This window comes from Pagrus major, chromosome 12, assembly GCF_040436345.1.
Source record: "Pagrus major chromosome 12, Pma_NU_1.0".
Classification (NCBI taxonomy): domain Eukaryota; kingdom Metazoa; phylum Chordata; class Actinopteri; order Spariformes; family Sparidae; genus Pagrus; species Pagrus major.
The window spans coordinates 19,411,171-19,429,870 of record NC_133226.1 but is presented as its reverse complement, the minus strand read 5'-3'; the positions used below and the strand labels follow the sequence as shown (position 1 = coordinate 19,429,870).

Genomic DNA, 18,700 nt, shown 5'->3' with positions numbered 1-18,700 from the left:
AGTCATGAGCAAAGAAATACCCTCATTTGCTGCATGACTCATTTCTGCATTAAAACAGATGTAGATCCAGAGATAGCTCAAATAAATCCCTGCAAAAATTCAAACTTGTCTTCAAATAAATGCCCTGCAATAACACTTATTTTAGCCAGGAGGTTACTGTCAGTGTCATATTGCTTTCATCCTTCTAAACCAGCTCTGATGGCTCAAACACATTTCGAACCAGCAGCCAGTTGAGATGGCATGGCATCTCCCACCTGCAGGCAGATTGTTTCCAGGTCCAACGTGGCCATTTTCCAGAGGCTTCCAAGAGCAGTGAAGCCCCTCCCTCTGAGAACAATATCCCATTAAAGAGAGCTGTGACCTCAGACTGAGAAATCTGTTAAAGCGGTCAAGTCACTCAGGAGGCAGGAAAGCGTGATTTACAAAACAGTTGTGATAGGATTTTAACAGAGGACGAAAGGAAAAACGATTCTTCTCGGAAACTTCATCTTTCCCCATCAGCTGACACCAGTAATACACGACAGCATGCGTGTGTGACAGGCTGTTTTAGACATTTAAACGCCTTCAACTAAAGAGCCTGTGAAAACAATCAGCTATGAGAAGATGCCACTCAAAACGCTCATGATGTGGCCTTTTAGCTCAGGGATGGACTTTTCCAGGAAATGATGGATGCAAAAATGAGGGCTGAGTTGCATTTAAAATGAGGTCAGATTGATTTAGGATTATGGTTAAAGTAATTGTTAGCATTACCAGAGGCCAGAAGATGCAGCAAATAGTCAAGATACTAAACATCATTGTCCACATTTACAGCATCACAAAACCTTAATAGATTTAATGACTGGAACATCCAATTTTCTGTCTCAATGAACTTCATCTCTCTCGGTGTGTGTTTCTTTATCTTTTGTGCAGTGCACAATATGTCATTTCTGCTGCGAGGGGTCTCTATCAAAACAAAACAGAAGAGGTTTTCTGAGCGATGTGTGGGGAGAAGTCAGTCAGTCAGTCATTTTCTATAAACTTTTAACTTTTGTGTGTCTTCTTCATGCATTGTGACTAACCAGCAACTGTATCATACAGATACCTGTGCATTGATCGTAAAACTTATGTGGCACACCCTGATTAAACACAAGTGACAAGTTATGTCATTATGCAACTTCTTAAAGCAGCAGCCCCAACGGCAACGATGGGTGTGTCCCAGGCAAGAGTGCAACGACTTACATAATCGTGTTATTTTTAAAAATTGTATTTAGATCAATTGGTAGAGATTTGTTCTCTCTGTCTCTGTCACATAGACCTCATTTTTCAAAATAAGGCTTGAACTTTGTATTGTAATTAGTATGTAACGATGCTTACGTCATGAGTCCAGTTTGACTTCTTTCAGTCATCTGCTCATCTGACAAGAATATTCTTCATTATGTTGCATTTAAAAAAGGATGTGGTCTTGATATTTACTGAACAGAAACCCTAACCATTGTTGTATGTTTACGTGGCCTACCCGTGGTACTGACTAACCATAGAAACAGTGTATGTTTATGTTCAGATCCAGTTTAAAGAGTTATTCACACAATTATCTTGGGACTTTCGGTGGCCCTTTTATAGAAACTCAATTATTTCTATATTTACACTGTCCTACAAAGCTGAGGAGCAACAAGTGTCTGAAAATTACAACTTTTTAATCTTTTTCTCCACTGAAATGAGTGTTGTCAGTGACGTCTGGCTATTAAAGCACACAGAAACCCTGTGTGCTACAGCAGTATGCCTTTTAGATCAATGACTATTCTATGTTTTGTTATACATTGATGAAATATACAAAAAGTTACGACAAAGAAATGAACACAATCCATGTCTTTATATCCCCTGCAGGTCAATCCTGTAGTTCAAGACACATAAAAACAGATATCAGTGAAAATATCCCCCAAATAAGGAGATTTATATGTAACAGATGTGTGTTGTCATCTGAATCATCATTTTTAATCGAAGTGTAATAGCCACTGCAGCAAGTCGGGTGCAGAGCCAGACCTTCAGGAGGAATAAACACCCCCAGTGACAACTGTGATCCTGGAGGAGAGCTCAGAGATTACTTTTAAAGTATTGGGATTAACAGTGGATTTATCTTCACTCCCATTTAACAACCTGACTGCAGCAGCGATCCTTTGGGGGTGACCTCCATTGTTGGGTGTTCACGTACTGTAATGTTTGAGCTGGAGGGGAAACGTACTACACATGAACCGGGAGAAGGAGAGAGGAAACTGGAGTCTGTGGTGAGTGCTGAATGAATAAAGTGACAGGTTGACCTGAATTCAGACACCCTCAGGGCGTGCCGTTGCTTGCTACCTTAAGGCTAATGTACAGTAATCATAATAAATAATCAATAACCAGCCATCATTAAACAACAAGTATTGTTGATAAAAATCTATCTGACCTGACTCAGGCACAAATGTTCACAGATGAGGTAAAGTTTCACTCATGCTAAGTTTAGTCTTGTCCGCAGACTTCCCTATCACAGACATAGCAGTGGGCAACCAAAGGAAATGCACCGTCACCTTGAGTAAACTTGTGGATTCCCCCAGATGTGAACATTGGAAACATTTGGGATACTGTGAGTACACAACTCGGCAAAGTATTTAACAAAGCTCTAGACATTTTTAGACATTTCAATGCAGGAGTTTTAAATATTCTTATTCTCTAAACGGAAACAGACTGTGAGAGTGTTAAGGTGTGAGAAGGTGCGGTTCACCGTACTCTGTGTTTTGTTGTTTTTGCCACTGCGATTAGATGTTGTGGGTTGTCTCTGCAGCATTTTGCATAGAGGTGTGATCAATTGTGTCCTCCTAAGCAGCAAAGTGTGAAATTGTTCCCAGCGACTCATATCATGAAGACAAATACAAGACAACATCTGGACTCAAAAAGTCTTTAGTTTTTTTGTGTTTATTCACTCATCTGCAATTTGCTGAGCATGCAGTCTTTTTCAGCAGCAGCTTATTTGACAAACACCAACACATGGAAACCTCACAGATCATTAACAGTGACTATCAGACATGATGTGCCTTGCTTGATAAAAGCCTTCATCTTAAGTATTTTCTAGCTAAAACGGGGAATTCTTTCATTCTGTTAAATTTCTACCACCTCCCATGATTTGTGTTCATATACTTCGGTCCTGGAGGATACTAAAGTCTGATTAATCTACTTTCGAGCCAGACAGCTTTAACTAAAAAATGTGATTGTCTTACTTCATGAATGTGTTCGCCGATTTTCACAGCTTCACCTACGGGATAATTTCAGTGTGATTGGAGCTTTTGTTCTCCTTCTTTATTTGTACATTTAATTCAATTCAAGGGGGTCAATTTCCAAGCACTGTTTGCAATCCTGTTTTCATTTTCATTAACACCTACGGACTCCATCAAGTGGAAGTTTTAGAAAATCCATTAGCTTAAGTCTTATTGTGCTATTCAGAGGAAACAGAACTAAGAAATGTGAAAGTTAAGAGCTTCAACATCTTGGGTATCTGGAACCGAATGACTTACAGTAAAGAGCCAGAACATTTTATCTTCTTTACATGCACATTTAACACAATTAACATTAAAGGGATGGAAAATGTAAAACAACAGAACTCAATTCCCTTTTATTCTGTTCCACACAATCCTTCACTCACAGTGGTTTCAGAAATAATACCATTCATACTTAAAAAATGTAGAGCAGTTCAAAGTCCTCTTGCTTTGACAAACTGTTCCTTTGATGGTGTGGCTGTGTCCTGTGATCCCCCATCACCAGTCACCACATTTTTTATATTTCCCTCTGCGTCTATGACCACAGCGGTCCTCTTCAGCTCCTCGTAGCGTGTCTGTCTCTCAGCGACGGCCTCGCAGGCGGCTAACACCTCATCAGACTCAAAATCATAGTCCTGCTCGAGTTCGGGGGCATTAAGGATCTGTTTTTTGGCCTCCTCCTCTTGCCGTGTTCTCTCCTCGGTTCCTAGGTGCTGCTTCTTTAACCTGCATGCCCATGCCAGGTCTTCCTGCCACAGGGTGCGCTCTGATGGGCACAGGTGGATGGCAACCTGGAAGGACCTCATAGCCTGCGAAAGAGATTGCGATTAGGATTGAAAAGTTTTCAGGGGTGTTTATAGTCCCCAACAGATTGAAGGTTTAATTCTTTCAGGCCTGGTTGTGTCTTGTCGCTGTAATTCTCACAGATGAATGGTGTGACACTGGCATCTGTGCAGCTGAATCAGCTGGTGGTGCATCATTAACAGGAGCAGGACCCTAACATTCTTCGTGCTGTATTGCAGGCAGATTTATGCTTTCATTAAGAAGACATCAATATCTCTTAGCTGACTATGCAGCTGTAGTCAATCAAAGTGAAAGTTATTGTCCCATCGAGCAGAAATACAAACCGCCTCCAATCGTTTACTGGACCTGATGACGACCTTTAGCTGTGAGGATTTGCTGCCTGTGAAATGGTGACTTGAATCTATCTCTGAGTGCTGTTTGAGGTGACTGATGAGCTCATAAATCGATTCTGACAGACGTCTGAAATCTGTCAAGCACATTGTAAAGGTGTAAAGGTGTTAATCTGATACTGAAGCCAGTTATGACTGCGACTTAATTCAATTCCATCTTTATTTTAGACTCAGGGTCCAGATAAAAGACAGAACATCTTGGTTTAAAAGACAAAAATCATATAGATCAATATAGGTTTAAGACAGACTCCACTTTTGCAGAATTTTGCATGACAATCAAACAAGTCAATGGAGGAGCACTCTGACAATGCTACAGATTACAGATTTATAATGTATTATGATTAATGATAAAAATCAGGATATTCGCTTGATTTTTTCTGTCACTCACAAGTCCTTCAACTACATGGAGGTGAGCCATGTCCCTACCAAGTTAATCTGCAATCACGTCACGGGAGAAGACATCATTCTGTTGGAGTTGCTGACCAGCAGCCAGCGAGGTTTGTCAGTTGTTTTTTGTGACTGTACACGGCTCTTTGCTTACGAGAAACAGAGCTTAAAGAAATCTGTGTATTATTTCAGAACTCAGAATCTCTCACACAGGTGCACCCAAATACTTTTGCAGAATCGCACACTCTGCTTGCACTGTCAGGCTGGGGTGGACAAAACACAGTAAGGAACAATAAAGAAAGGATCATGCTACACTACAACACTAGAGTTGCACCTGCTCCCAGTGATACAGTGACCAAAGCTCTTATCAAAATCCAATCTAATGTCAGCCCCAGAACAAAAGCCTCGAGGCCGACTTACGGTAAAAAGTCAAGCCGAGGAAGTGCCCTCAGTGCGTCAGACAGCAAGTATTTGATGATGAGAGCCAAAGAAAACAAAAATTGAATGTTTTCCAACAGCCATTATTGGCCCTAAACAATGTCTTTAAAGGAAAAGTTCACCAAATAATGAAATGTCTTTTATTCCATTTAACATTTCTGGGGCTTCACAGCAAAACAGCGTTGCAGAATTCTCCTAAACAGCTGAAGTAGATGGGGAAAAAATAAAAATAACGTGAAAAGAAATCAGAAAAATGGCTCCATACAGTTTGTCTGGTGTAATCCAAGTCTCCAGAAGCTAAGATGTCCCCAATTCATTTTCGATATCTTCACTGTAGCTGCTAAGCTAAAAAACTTCAGCAAGCACCCCGTCTGAAGTGGGTGCACAAGCTCAACCGTGTGTTGAGTGTATACATAAAATCTTTTCAAAATCAATTTGGGATCTCAGGCTTCAGGAGACTTGGAATACGCTGCATGCCAACTGTATGGAGCCATTTTATGTTCTTTTTCGGGTTGTTTTTAAATGTAAAAAAGTCCCCATCTACTTTAGTTGTTTAGGAGAATGCTGCAATGCTGTTTTGCTGTTAAGATCCAGAAATGTTTTGTGGACAACAACACTTATCCTTTAATAAAATGGGGTACTTTTTACTACACTACAACAAGATCATCTTCAATAAGAAATTCAGTGTGTTTTTAGATAGTTTCAAGAAGAAAGCAGATAGATGGAGTTACTCCAAAAAAACTGCAATATTTGCTGGATTTAGCTTTCCTTTCAGTTAAACGTATAATTCTTATTAACTGGAAGACAAGGAAATTGAATTGTTTCCATGTAGATAATTGGCAAAGGGATTTTCTGGAGCTTGTATCTATGGAGCAAGCAGCTTCTGTGCTGCAAGATCTGGGCAGTGACCACACAGATCTTTTAAACCAAATAATGTCACTCTTGAAAGAGACTCAAACAGACGGGGACTCACCCTGATGTAGTATTGACAATGATAAGCCGTCATGTTTATTGATTCCTCATATGTTTAAATGTCAGGTCCATCTTCGAAAACACCTGTTGCACCTTACCCTCTCTCACTTTCCTCACCTACCCATAGTCCTGATCTTTGCTGTAGTTGTTGTCACTGTTATTATTATCTTGGCGATGCTGACAGTGATGATGGTGGTGATGATGATGATGATAACAATAATAACTACTGTTGTTGTTATTTATTTATTTAGTTTATTTTTTATTATGAATGTAGTTGACTGAGAGGTGGTCACTGGGCCTTGGGCCTGATGACTCCCTCTCTATGTTCTAGAAGTGGGGGAGAACAGGATAAAAAAATGTATATCTCTCATGGTAAACAGGCAGCGTGATAAACTTAACCTACCCTTCTCTGCACCCCCTTTGTCTGGTACCTGGTTCTGGTAGGTGGGGACTGGGCCCCAGACCTGCCCTTTGTGTTGTGTGTGTATGTGTGGTGTGATATGAATGTATGTATGGAATTTATATTTATGTTATGTAGTGTACTATTTTTTGTTGTTTGTCGCTGTATTGTATTCAAAATTTAAAATAAACTTTATAAAAAAAAAAAAAAAAAAGATAGTTTCAAGAAGTTTCTTCATTAACGTAAAGATAAACAGGTAAGAACCCAATACTTAATTATATTCCATCATCATTCTAACTCATCAATCTTGGATTATCTCACATCGAGCCAAAATTGTTTACAACTTATTAGAAACACTCCTCACCTGTAACAAAAATAACCTGCACTGTCAAGTTCAACTGATAAATTGAAACTGTCTGTTCCCAAAACAACAGGTCAGGTTCAACAAACAGGATGCACACAGTAAGCAGATAAACCAGCTTCTCTGTGAAAATCGTGGCCAAAAGAGAACATACCGATAATAATGAGAAGATGAATGGGGACAAAGCTGTCATGCTGCAATGTTGTCAATGTCAGCTTCCAATATTTTTAAAACAGTAAGTGAATTAAATCAGAAGCTATATGTTTGTTTTGTTTGGGTACTCTCCATTGTCCTCAAGTGAGACAGAGAGGAGTGGAAATTAAAGAAGGGAAGGAAAAGAACAGACTCGTGAAAGAGAAAAAGTGGAATCACTGCACTTACATTTGCACAAACAGGCACAACGCAAACATGTTGATTCATATAAAGCACTAAAACACGACTGAACAAGCCTCGCTAAAAATAGATGTGTGTTTTTTTCCCCCTTCCTTCCCAATAGTTTCATTATACAAGGAGGTGTGTCTGTATTTGGTTTAGTTTTAGCTCAGCTAACTTTCAACACTTCCCATTGTTGTTTATGGTGCCGTAGGACAGGTCTCTCGCTCTAGGAGTGATGCAGAGTGCCATTACCCGGAGGCTTTCTGAGTTCAGCCCTGTTTGCTTGGCTCTAAATGGGGCAAACTGTGAAACTGTGATCAGCAGGTTTCATACACCCACAGGTCCCGGCGTGTTCTGGGGCAATTTAAGCAATCGTCCAAGCCTCAGGCACCTGGGCGTGCTTTGAAAGAGGGACTCCAGCTCAGTGGCAAGGAGTCTGCAAAAAGTAGTAAACAGAAGTAACTGACGCATCCTAACGGCTCTTCAAAAATGAGGACATGACTGATTTATAGTTGGCTACAAAAACAGGTCCACTGCAAAATCACACATTGGGATAAGGATATTCCGCTGAAGATCAGTAGTGACTCAGTTGGCAGCCATCATTGGTTATGTAACATTAGTGAGTGTTGGTAACGCCTATATGTGCCAGTTTGAATTTTGGTGTGTTTGCACCTGCTAAGTGGCACCTTTTTGACTACAACCAAGAAATGCATTTGGTTTTAATCACTGCAGTGAGCACAGTCTCAGCCACCCCTAATACAGTATACTGTTATCTGTAATTAGATTTTTTTCCCCAAGCTTCCTTGTTTGTCTGCTTCTGCTGTGACTCATAACACTCTTCCATCTAATTTGTTTCCCGCCCTGAATATAGCTGTTCGACAGCTTTTGTGCATATGCCATACTCTAATTTGTTTTCATCTGGAGTGTATCCCCAGCCACACTCACCAGGTCCACCTCTCCCATGTTGAGCTGGGCACGGCCTAGAGTCTGCCAGCCCTCCCACCAAAGGGGACGGTACTTCACCGCCATCTCCGCTGCGTTCACGGCGGGGAACACTTCCTGCAGAATGGTCAGTACCTGTGGAGAAACATGATGTAGTTCAAGACTCTAAATCTCAAGTCTAGGGTGAGCATAGAGTACCCTTTACAATGGACAGAAGTAGAAGCGTGATGCCGATGCAAGATGTAACTTCCTGGAGAAAGAATGATTTTTGAGTCTCATCCCCAGGTTGTCAAATACTAATATTTTGGGCTAGCATCCAACCCGAGCTGCCAATCCAGAAAGTCAGTATTTGACAACCTCTGGGTGAGACTCAACAGTCAACTGTCTTTCTCCAGGAAGTCACATTCTGTTGCTTTAACGCAATATGTGCAAAATAAACAACAATATTGAGAGGGTTACATAACCAAATAAGCATAAGAAATGGTAAAACAAGATTAAATCCACAAATATAAACAAAACAAAAAAAAGAAAATACAGAAGTTGGCAATGTTAGAAAAAATAATATTCCATATTTGATTGAATGTTCATGTATAAATTCTCTGTTTAGATGGAATCAATTGTGTAGTTTATTGACAGAAAATGAACCACCAACAATTATTTTACTAATCATTAAAATTATATTTCAAGTTGTTAGTGATGGGGTAAGTGTTCAGGTATTTGCCATTTTCAAGGGGGACTGCTGCCTGAAATAGACACTCAGTGGCTGGCTTATACACACAGCCCACATCCGGTGAGTCAGACTAAATGTAACGATAATGCATTAGTTGCATCACTGACGAGACTCATTCAAACATACTGTAAAGTGCACAACAATAGCACAGTCATGGTCACAAGATTACACTCTGTAATGTACTTACGGATGCTCACATTTAACAGCGTTGCACTGAACTCATTAACCTTTTCAACCTCTTCCAGATACAGCAGAGGCTTATGAGTCAGCTTCTATTCAGATGCTAAGTAGATAAATGCATGCAGTTTTATAGTTTTGAACTGCGCCTTCCTGTCATGTTGGAAACAACCTGTCTTCTAGTTTACACCACTGTGCATTTATTTGCATAACATCCATCCATTATCTCTATGAAGACAAACGTTATTCAAGGGGAAGGATTAATAGTATCAACTACAGTATTGTCTCTTTTATTCTGAGGCTGTGACTGTAACATATGTGCCTAAAAAAAGCTGCCAGAAGATTATACATACAGGATAGGGTGAAGTTGGTGTAAAGGAAGTGTGAACACTCCTGTTGGTTTCAGTCTCACAGTGATACATTTTGTTATTCTTAACAACTTGTTTGCTCAGATATTCTGAGACCAAAGTGCACATTTAACCTGTCTTAACATAGACACAGAACTAAAATGAAACTGAAGAGCCTCTCTTCTCTTCACAAGAAATTAAGATAGAAGAGTAACACCACTGCATGATAAACTTACATTCACGGTAGTACACTGACACCAAAACCACATCCAGCATCTTAGTTGGAGTTTTATCTTTGCTTTTATATCTATGCTTGATACATATACACATATAGTGACAAGGTACTAATGCTCAGAAATGTCTCTGTCTCAACCCTGAAAACCAAAATGGCTGTCTGTCTTTGGTTCTTACTGATTCGACATTTTAAGGAAACATATCACAATGGAACATAACAAGAAATGTTGATTGGAAAAGCACAGTTTCAATGGTCACTCCTCAAGATCAGCAGGAAGATGTGATGAAAGTTTTAAAAATGTCCTCCAGAGCTGACCACAGTCTGCTGTGACAGACATACAGAGGGACATATTAGGCACAATACTGATTGAATTAAACAGGAGGAAAGTGATGAGGGGAAGTAAGTGACCAGCATCAGTGTAACCATCTTCGTCATCTGGGGCCAATAATGGGAATATGATGAGGTCCAGGTTTCAGCCTAATGAGTGTGAGTAATATCAACACTGATAACGGAGGCTAATAGATTAGATGTGCTGCACATGTGTGGTCAAACACGCTGAATGGAAGCTAAAACGCAAGTCTGTGCTTATGTCAGGGTTCAAAATCCATTCAAAAATCAATTTTGTGGTGGTGTTTTCCAGGTCTGGTCCTCTTCCTAATGATATCCTTCTCAAATATCGTATAATGGACAATATTATGTTAGGCTTACAATAGTTCATGTGATGTGAGTGGTTATGGCTATAAGGAGAGATTTGATTGTGTTAGTTGTAGTAAATGAAAAAGAAATAACGGAAAGAGCTCTGTCTGTCTGTCTGTCTGTCTGTCTGTCTGTCTACCTCCTCTGACTGCTCCACTTGTCCCACATATATGGCAACCATTGCCTTATAAGATGCCAATGTAAAGAATTTTGTAAACGAATTTTGTAAATATATTATCAGAGTAACCTCTGATTTAAAAAAGAAAAAGGAAAAAAGGAGATATATATATATATATATATATATATATATATATATATATATATATATATATATATATATATATATATATATATATATATAATTTAAGCTTCAGGTCTAGGTTTGGGAGACATAAAAGGTCTTAAAGATCCAATATGTGAGAATTTTAGTAAAAAAAAAAAAAGACACAGAATGATGAATGTTATGTTGACAAGATATCTACCACGGTGGGGCGATTGGCATATGACAAATTATTATGAACACTTATCCTTCTGTGATCATTTTGTTTATACTTCATGCCTGTGTTAGAAGAATAAGAGAGCAGCAGCTGAGGAATGATGGCAGAAAAAGATTGAAAGACACAAAGGTATCCACCCAGAAGAAGGGGAAGTGAAAGGAACAAGAGAAAGGAACAAGGAAATGGAGCTAAAGAGCCAAAACATAAAAGCCGTTGGAAACATGCTGCAGACTTTCAGTGGTGTCATCAACATGCTGATATCATGTATCCAGCTTAAAAGCATACCATAGTGGCAGCTGATGGACGGTCATGCTGGTGCTCAGCAGCAGTCAAAAACCAAAAAAAAATGGAATGCTGTTCAGTTATCCTGATATTTAAAGCTGCAAAACAAGTTGCAGCACGTGGCTGATTTGCTGTATGTTCGCTATGAACACAAATATCAGAGATATCGTCACAGCCAGATGTAAAACTAAACCTCCAAATTTTTCAGGCAGCTGTTGAAATGCATCAGATTTTAGACACACTGAAACAGGAAACATTCTATCTAATGCATCAGACGTGTGGTTAAAAACTATTTTTATAACCACATTAACTCAAAGAACTGAAGATCAGACTGAATTATCAATCTAACCTAGTTTCGTTGGGGAGGTGGTTCAATTTTCCTATCAAATATATCTACCTGAATATAGTGTCATTCTATGTCAACACTGATGCGTAGCCATGCCAACATACTGGTTGCAAAGGTTGTAAGTCGCACTAGGGTGCACTACAGACAAACTACAATGTCAGGCAATATTCAGAAGACATGTTTGACATGCTGACTTGTTTTAAAACTTAAAAAAGAAAGTGAAAGAAAAGCATAAAATGGCAGCTAATCCAGTGGCAAGACACCGGAAGCCCCGATATCCCAAATTGACTTGAAAGGATATTATTCACACCCTTTTTACAAGGACATTTTCACTGTAGTTGCTAAAATAACATGGATCAACACAGTTATTGCGAAACCTGTCTGAAGTGGGTGCACCGGCTTGACGGCATGTCGTAAGTGCAAATAACATCTTGTCAAATCAATTTGGGATCTGTATGGAGCCATTTTATGTTCTTTTTTGGTTGTTTTTAATGTTTCAAAAACAAGTCCCCATCTACTTCTGTTGTTTAGGAGAATGCTGTAACGCTGTTTTGCTGTGAAGCTTCAGAAATGTTTTTTGACTACAAAACCTCACCTGACTTTCCATCAGCATTGGGGTGAGAAGAAATAATGACTGAATTTTAATTTTTGGGTGAACTTATCCTTTAAGGAAAATGAGTAGTAGGCTATATGATAATGGTAGTATAGGGAGAGAAAGGGGAAAAGTGAAATATAGGTTCAGAAAATACCTGAGACTTCATCTCATACAGGTCTGGGTTGTCTGGAGTCAGTTGAATGGCCTCGTCCCACTTCTTAATGGCCTCCTTGTGTCTAAAGAAAACACACACTGTGGTTCAAACACACATGGAAGAACTGAAGGATTAAACACTCTAAAAGAGTTTGTTAATGGCATCATAAACCACAAGATGTCTGCTACTGATGCGCAGTATACCAGGGAAGCTTGGCAGTGTAATACACTACTGAAAAAGCCAAGCGTCTGAATCTGAATGCATCAATGTTTATTTACTTCAAGTTAAACATGGCTGTATATTGACTTTGGCTGATATTAAATTATTTGCTGTAAAGCATGACAGATTCAAATAGACAATTACATTAAGCTGTGCAATTGGACATTCAGTTTTATTGTCTCCGCCCTGATATTACGTAATCTAACATCGGGCCACATGTTTGTTTGTTGGATTTCATGAAGCTGGTCTCCATGGTAAATTCTTATTATAGAGAAGCCACTTGTGTTATTGGAAAGCTGCCCCGATTCGGTCTTCCCCTTCTCACGTACGACTCCTCAAAAGCTGAGATGAATAGACTATTTTTGTCACATTTCAACTCATGATAATTATTTATTTTTTTTTAGCTATTCTTTACTTTAACTCAAATCAAATGTTCTTCTCTTGGAATTGACCCCCAGAACAAAATGCTACACGGTCTTGTGGATGCTCTAAAGCTGCAAGCCAACTTCCCAACACCTGTGCACCTGTCTGACAGAATGGCATTACAGAGTATACAAGGGCAGCAAGGCAAGAAGCTAAACAAACCCACACAGGTCCACTGAGGCGGATAATTATGTTACAAATTAAACTCATCCCAGGGAAATCTATGCTGTGGTTTCTTATCTGAGCCAGCAAGACACTGTGATTTGCTGCTAATTCCAGGTGTCACATTAAGCATTTTAGTCTACTGATCTGTTTTGGATAGATTTGATTACGAGGTACGAAGGTTTTTGACAAGCTTTTTTCAACACACTGAATGGATCTGTACATGTGTTAATGCGCACTTTAATCGCCCTCTCCTCCTCAGGTCAATATTGACTCAAGAATCATTCCAATGGCCTGATCAAGACAAAGGCTTGGAAAGATTATGAGGTGAAATCCTGGGTTTGACGACACAATACATCTGTCCGCTTGTCTAAATCTTTTATAGCATTATGGAGAAGGATATCCTGAAAGTTAAAAAGCAATTAAAAAGCACACAATGAGACCATTACCACTGATCAGTTATAAAACTTGGGATCCGGCCTGAGAAAACATATGCCACTGTTAATCAACAGTCAGAGAGAGGAGTGAGGAAATGGAACTAGAGCAGAGTGAGGAAATCTTACCAACATATGAGGCAAAGGACACTGCAAAATCATGTGGGGAAATTAAGCAATAAGTAAAACACATGAAGCGTGAGAGCTAAAAATGACACTTCTGCTGTTATCACAACTCTGTACATCAGTCGCAGCGAGGGCAGAGGGAGAGACAAAGAATAAAAGTAAGATAATCCTGCAATCTTTGGAATGATGTTAGTGCACTCTCACATTTAAATTTGAAGGAGTGAATAAATATGAAACAGACTGAGATATATGTTGATAGTTCCTGTACTGGAAAAAATAGATGGTGGCTACATTATGACTGTTACACACACTTCTGTCCAAGAGAAGGAAACATCCCGACACATGCTCACGATGACAAGACAAACCCATAACTGACATATCTAAAAAAAAAAATTTAAAAAAACATGCCTTCAGAGGATGTACATTTCCAAAAGCCTCTGAGAGCTAAATTCCATCTTGTGAGCTGAGTTTTAGTCCGCAAAAATTGACTCAGCACGGCAGCTGGAAGTCAGACAAATCAGCAAACTATGCAGAGTATTTGGATGATGATGTGACTTGCTGCCTCAAAAACTCCCACATCTCCCCAACAACTGTTTAAAGTAGCTGTTAAAGATTTTCTCATAATTGAGCAACTGCATGGTTTATTTTCCACCACAGTGCTTCTGAGAAATTTGATGATTTTTCAAAAACTACTACCATGTTTTTTTTCATTTAGGACAGCATTAAGCTGATGTCTGAGTGAAGTCGGAAAACTGTCAGTCATCTTTTGTACAACTTATTTGATTTAACCGTCTCGAGCAAATGCCTGTTGAGCCTTGCGAGAGTCTTTGTGTGGCTCTTACTAATGTTCAGAAGCCAAAAGACTGGATGAGCTCCGGTCAACTCTTGGTTCAATGGCGAGCAATAAGCAGCAGGGTTAAAAGTACAGTTGGTTAATTAACTGCCGTGTTTAATCTTTATCTAAGAAAAAGGACATAGTGTTTCATGGATTCAGAGCAACAAACATTCTTGGACATCAAAAGTTAGAGCCCCACTAATACTCGATTTTATGGGCCAGTGCCAAAACCAATATTACGTAGTAAAAATTGATAGATTGGCCAAATACACAAATTTCTTGTAATGACTTAACAGTTTCATAATAAACTTTGTTTTCTAAATTTTAGACTGTTTCAGTGCACTGGTGTTTTTTCAGACTGCGCTGAAACGGTAAACTTCACTGGTAATTTAGTATTCAATAATTATCCCAAGCATATTTTTCTGCATTATCATCTATAAAGTACAACGTTTTCATATCTCCTAATATTGGACAACATATACACTAATACCAATATATCTGTGATAAACCAATACTGGCAGATATCAGTCGGGCTATATCAAAAATGTTCCGTTCCCAGGACAATTAAAATATTGTGCTTGTGCTTCAGCTCAATAAACGTCTTTACCCGCCGCAATTTTCTTGCAAGGGCCCGATCGGTATTGCACATTTGCAACTCTTGAGATAAAAGAAAGCGAGATGGCTCACTGCTCAGCTACTTCAATAATCAGCGCCGGAAAAAAACAATGTGTTTACTTCTTTTTTACCATTTATCCAATTATTCAGTTCAGCTAGATTAACTAGGCCAACATGACATTGTACTTGCCTTGGGCAATCGGGCAGACCTCATCGTTGAGCCCTGATAGCAGCTCAGAATAAAACTACATTTACAAATGCATATGCAGTCTGCATTGTATAATATTTTTTGGATTGCATTCATTTTTCATTCAAACAAATAATAGGAATTTTTTTATTTTCCTTTTCATCTGTGCAGTTCATGAATAAAAGTGTCAAGCAGCTCATTCATGCATATTCAACAATGACAGGACAGTCAGTCATCCTCATTAAGATTCTGCTCTGCACAACAGCTGATATTACAGAAAAGGTTTTTGTTCCTGTATGAAGATTACACTGTCTGGAGTGAGCTCAATATTCTTCTGTTCTGTTCAAGCTGCAAAATCTCACATACAGTTAAAAATGCACACTGTTAAATCTAGCTTAATACTGACTGTGTCTTGGTAATCGTGAAAGTACATAAAAATGGGGCAAACTGTTTCACATGACCCTAGAAAATTGAAATAAAAAAGTATGTGTTGACCTTTAAAATGTGGAAAACAAGCCAAAAGCTACGTAATTTCTACATTCACAGGCTCAGCACTGCATATAAGATAAGATAAGATGTTCCTTTATTGATCCCCCTTGGGAGAAATTCGCTGTGACTCAAGAGGAGACTCAGATCACAAACAGGTACAAAAGGAGCTCTTCAATTGCATCAGGAGCATCTGAACCTTGGTAATGACAGTCTGACATCAGAGGTCAATGTCGTTAAACTAACGGCCGATATCCCCGACCAGACACCATCGCAAACCTCTGAGCAGCCATTACAGAGCACCATGAAAGACATCATTTCCCCTCGCAAAATCCACTTTCTCCTCGCAAATACAATTACAAGCAAGCACTACGGGCAACCACATTACATCTACTGGACTGAGAGGGGGTGGTCAAAAAGTGATTGTTATTTGCTAAAAGGGACAATTATCATGGAAGATGTATCAGACAACAGTTCCCGAAGTAGGTCTATTTTGTGTTCGTCATACAAAGGCAGCTGAGTGATTTTTAAACGTAGAGCTGGAAAGAAAATTTCAAAGCAGCAAAATATCACTTAATATTTCACTTAATATATCATTCTTCAACATAATATACATTAATCCATAGGAGTATACAGGGGCTGCTAGAGTAGATTGTATGAGCAATTTAAAAATGTCTTTTTTATCACTTGTTTGAAAAGCTTTCATTTTCAAATTGTTCTGTTTTTATTGCTCCCTGAATATTAAAGTTGATAGGCCTGACTACCAGCTTCTCACACTGCCAAAATATGCATTACTGTTGTTTATCCATTTACTGATCTTTAAAAGCTGAGAGGAATACAGCTCTGTGACTGCAAGAACATATGATTGCAGACACCAAAACACACACTTTACTTTCACAAAAAAGACATTAAATAAATTACAGGGAAAACTTGACTGTACCTTTGAAATACAGCATTTAGTGTCTGCTGATCTCTAATAGCAAGGCAGTAGCAGGCTATTAGTTGTGTTGGATGGGTCTGTGTGCTCTGTGCAATGGTGCCCTCCCTTGGAGGACAGCTAATATCACATGTCAATAGTTATTGGCAAATTTGAGCTCCTTAAGGCTATCCTGTAGTTACCCTGCCTTATGTTCAACTGAAAGTCACATCCCCTCCTTTCTAACAGTAAACTTCCTGATTTCTTCCTTACTTCAGAGAATCGAGCAGCCAGTGGTTCAATTGTAATAACAGAGTATCCATTAAAGGAGTAATTAAGCCCCAGCTATCCAATCCAGTAGTCCACATAAAGACTACAGCAGCAAACAGACAGGAAGCCCCTCAGTGTCAAAGAATAAAATAAGATTCAAGTCGTAATCCTGCTTGTAATAAAACTGGCAGAGATTACGGAAAATGCCTTTCAAAGGAAATAATAATGTACACTAAATAAAGCTTGTTTGTTCAGCACCGGCTGTTTTTAACAAAGCGACAGGTGAGCAAATATTCAGGGCCTAGGATTTAACAGTACACTGCATTTTTCTCAAAATCCTAACTAATCCTGCCACCCACATAGCAACTCAAAGTTCTATATAGAATGAATGTGTGCCTCTGTGTGCAAGCAATCTGAGAGAGATGTTACACAACTGACCACACAATGGATGTTTGAATGTGTGTGAGTTATTTTTAAAGCAGTCCCTGGCATGATGTGCACACAGCAAGCAAGGAAACATGACATCGCTCACCTGCTTTGCTCAGCCAGCTGTGCACCCTCATCCTTCAGCCTCTTGCTCTTGGCCGCACAGTCATCCAGCAGGACCTCCCGCCGTCGTTTGGAGGCATGCAGCCAGTCCACCTCCTCGTCCTGCTGACTCGGTCCAACATCTTTAGCTTTCTCTGCCTCAGCCTCAAACTGTTGCACCACTGACTTTGAAACCTTCTCACCAACTTTCCTCTTCCAGCCAAATGAAGCCATCCTGCAGAGGGAAAGGTGCGATCACACGCTGTATGATTAGAAATCCTAATTCATCTAAAATCATGAAGCAGTTAGCACCGCAAAATCCATAAGGTTAGACTTTTATTTTGAAAAAACAGAAACCTAGCTAACAGAACACTAGCCATTTTATTTGCATTATACAACTTAAATTATCAACTACTCACGTATGGTATACAGTTAGATGTATCTATTATTATAAGTACAATGTATAAAGCTTGTTATCTATCGTTACCAATTACATCCTACAAGACTAGTTAGCTAATAAGCAAAAGCTACGGTTTCACACTAACGCTAGCTAATGGTAGCTATGGTAGCAGAGCTAACACTTGTCCAAACACCTTTGGCGCACACAAAAGTAATTTTGAGAGCACATAAAAGATTTCATATTGTTATTTAAAGCCAGTAAAATGTGCTCAGGAGGGAAAGTTTACGTACGAAATAACAGCTTTCCGTGAGCTAAACTGGACAAGCTAACGGTAACGGAAGTTAATAATATTTGGTGACCCTTCAAATTAAAGACCCGGAAGCTGTGGAAATGTTTACATCGGCTTTTAAAGAAACACGGACCTTATTTTTGAAGCTGATACACTGGCATGTTAACGACACTATCTTTAAAAAATAATAAATCAATATTTTACTGCGTTAAAAATACTTAAATTCTCAAGGAAACGTCCATAATAAAATGAAACGTCTGGAGCTGACACTCTTGTTTTCCCCACAAGATGGCACTCAAGAAAGAGTCCTGCCATGGGCCTACTTGACATTTCATATGCCATACATATAACATGTTTGTTTTTGTTTTTTACTTAACATCACATATTTAATCTCAGATGATTATTGATTTCCATTAA

At 39.1% G+C, this 18,700-nt stretch overlaps 1 protein-coding gene across 1 annotated transcript; it reads right to left on the bottom strand.

The window, feature by feature from the left end:
- Window positions 1-2,912: 2,912 nt before the first annotated feature.
- ttc33 (tetratricopeptide repeat domain 33) lies at window positions 2,913-18,340 on the bottom strand. Its single transcript, XM_073477367.1, has 5 exons — window positions 18,285-18,340; window positions 17,599-17,829; window positions 12,394-12,475; window positions 8,338-8,469; window positions 2,913-4,075 (listed from the first exon to the last, which is right to left on the bottom strand). Exons 2-5 carry the CDS (start codon window positions 17,826-17,828, stop codon window positions 3,701-3,703), a joined length of 819 nt encoding a protein of 272 aa, XP_073333468.1. The 5' UTR covers window position 17,829; window positions 18,285-18,340; the 3' UTR covers window positions 2,913-3,700.
- Window positions 18,341-18,700: the final 360 nt, after the last annotated feature.

What these genes read in the sequence shown, in the direction of transcription:
- ttc33 (XM_073477367.1), bottom strand. Translation starts at nt 17,828, where the DNA reads ATGGCTTCATTTGGCTGGAAGAGGAAAGTTGGTGAGAAGGTTTCAAAG. An exon ending in TGTATGAGATGAAGTCTCAG is followed by an intron (nt 8,470 to 12,393) that starts GTATTTTCTGAA and finishes GTTTCTCCACAG; the next exon opens with GTACTGACCATTCTGCAGGA. An exon ending in ACATGGGAGAGGTGGACCTG is followed by an intron (nt 4,076 to 8,337) that starts GTGAGTGTGGCT and finishes TCTCTTTCGCAG; the next exon opens with GCTATGAGGTCCTTCCAGGT.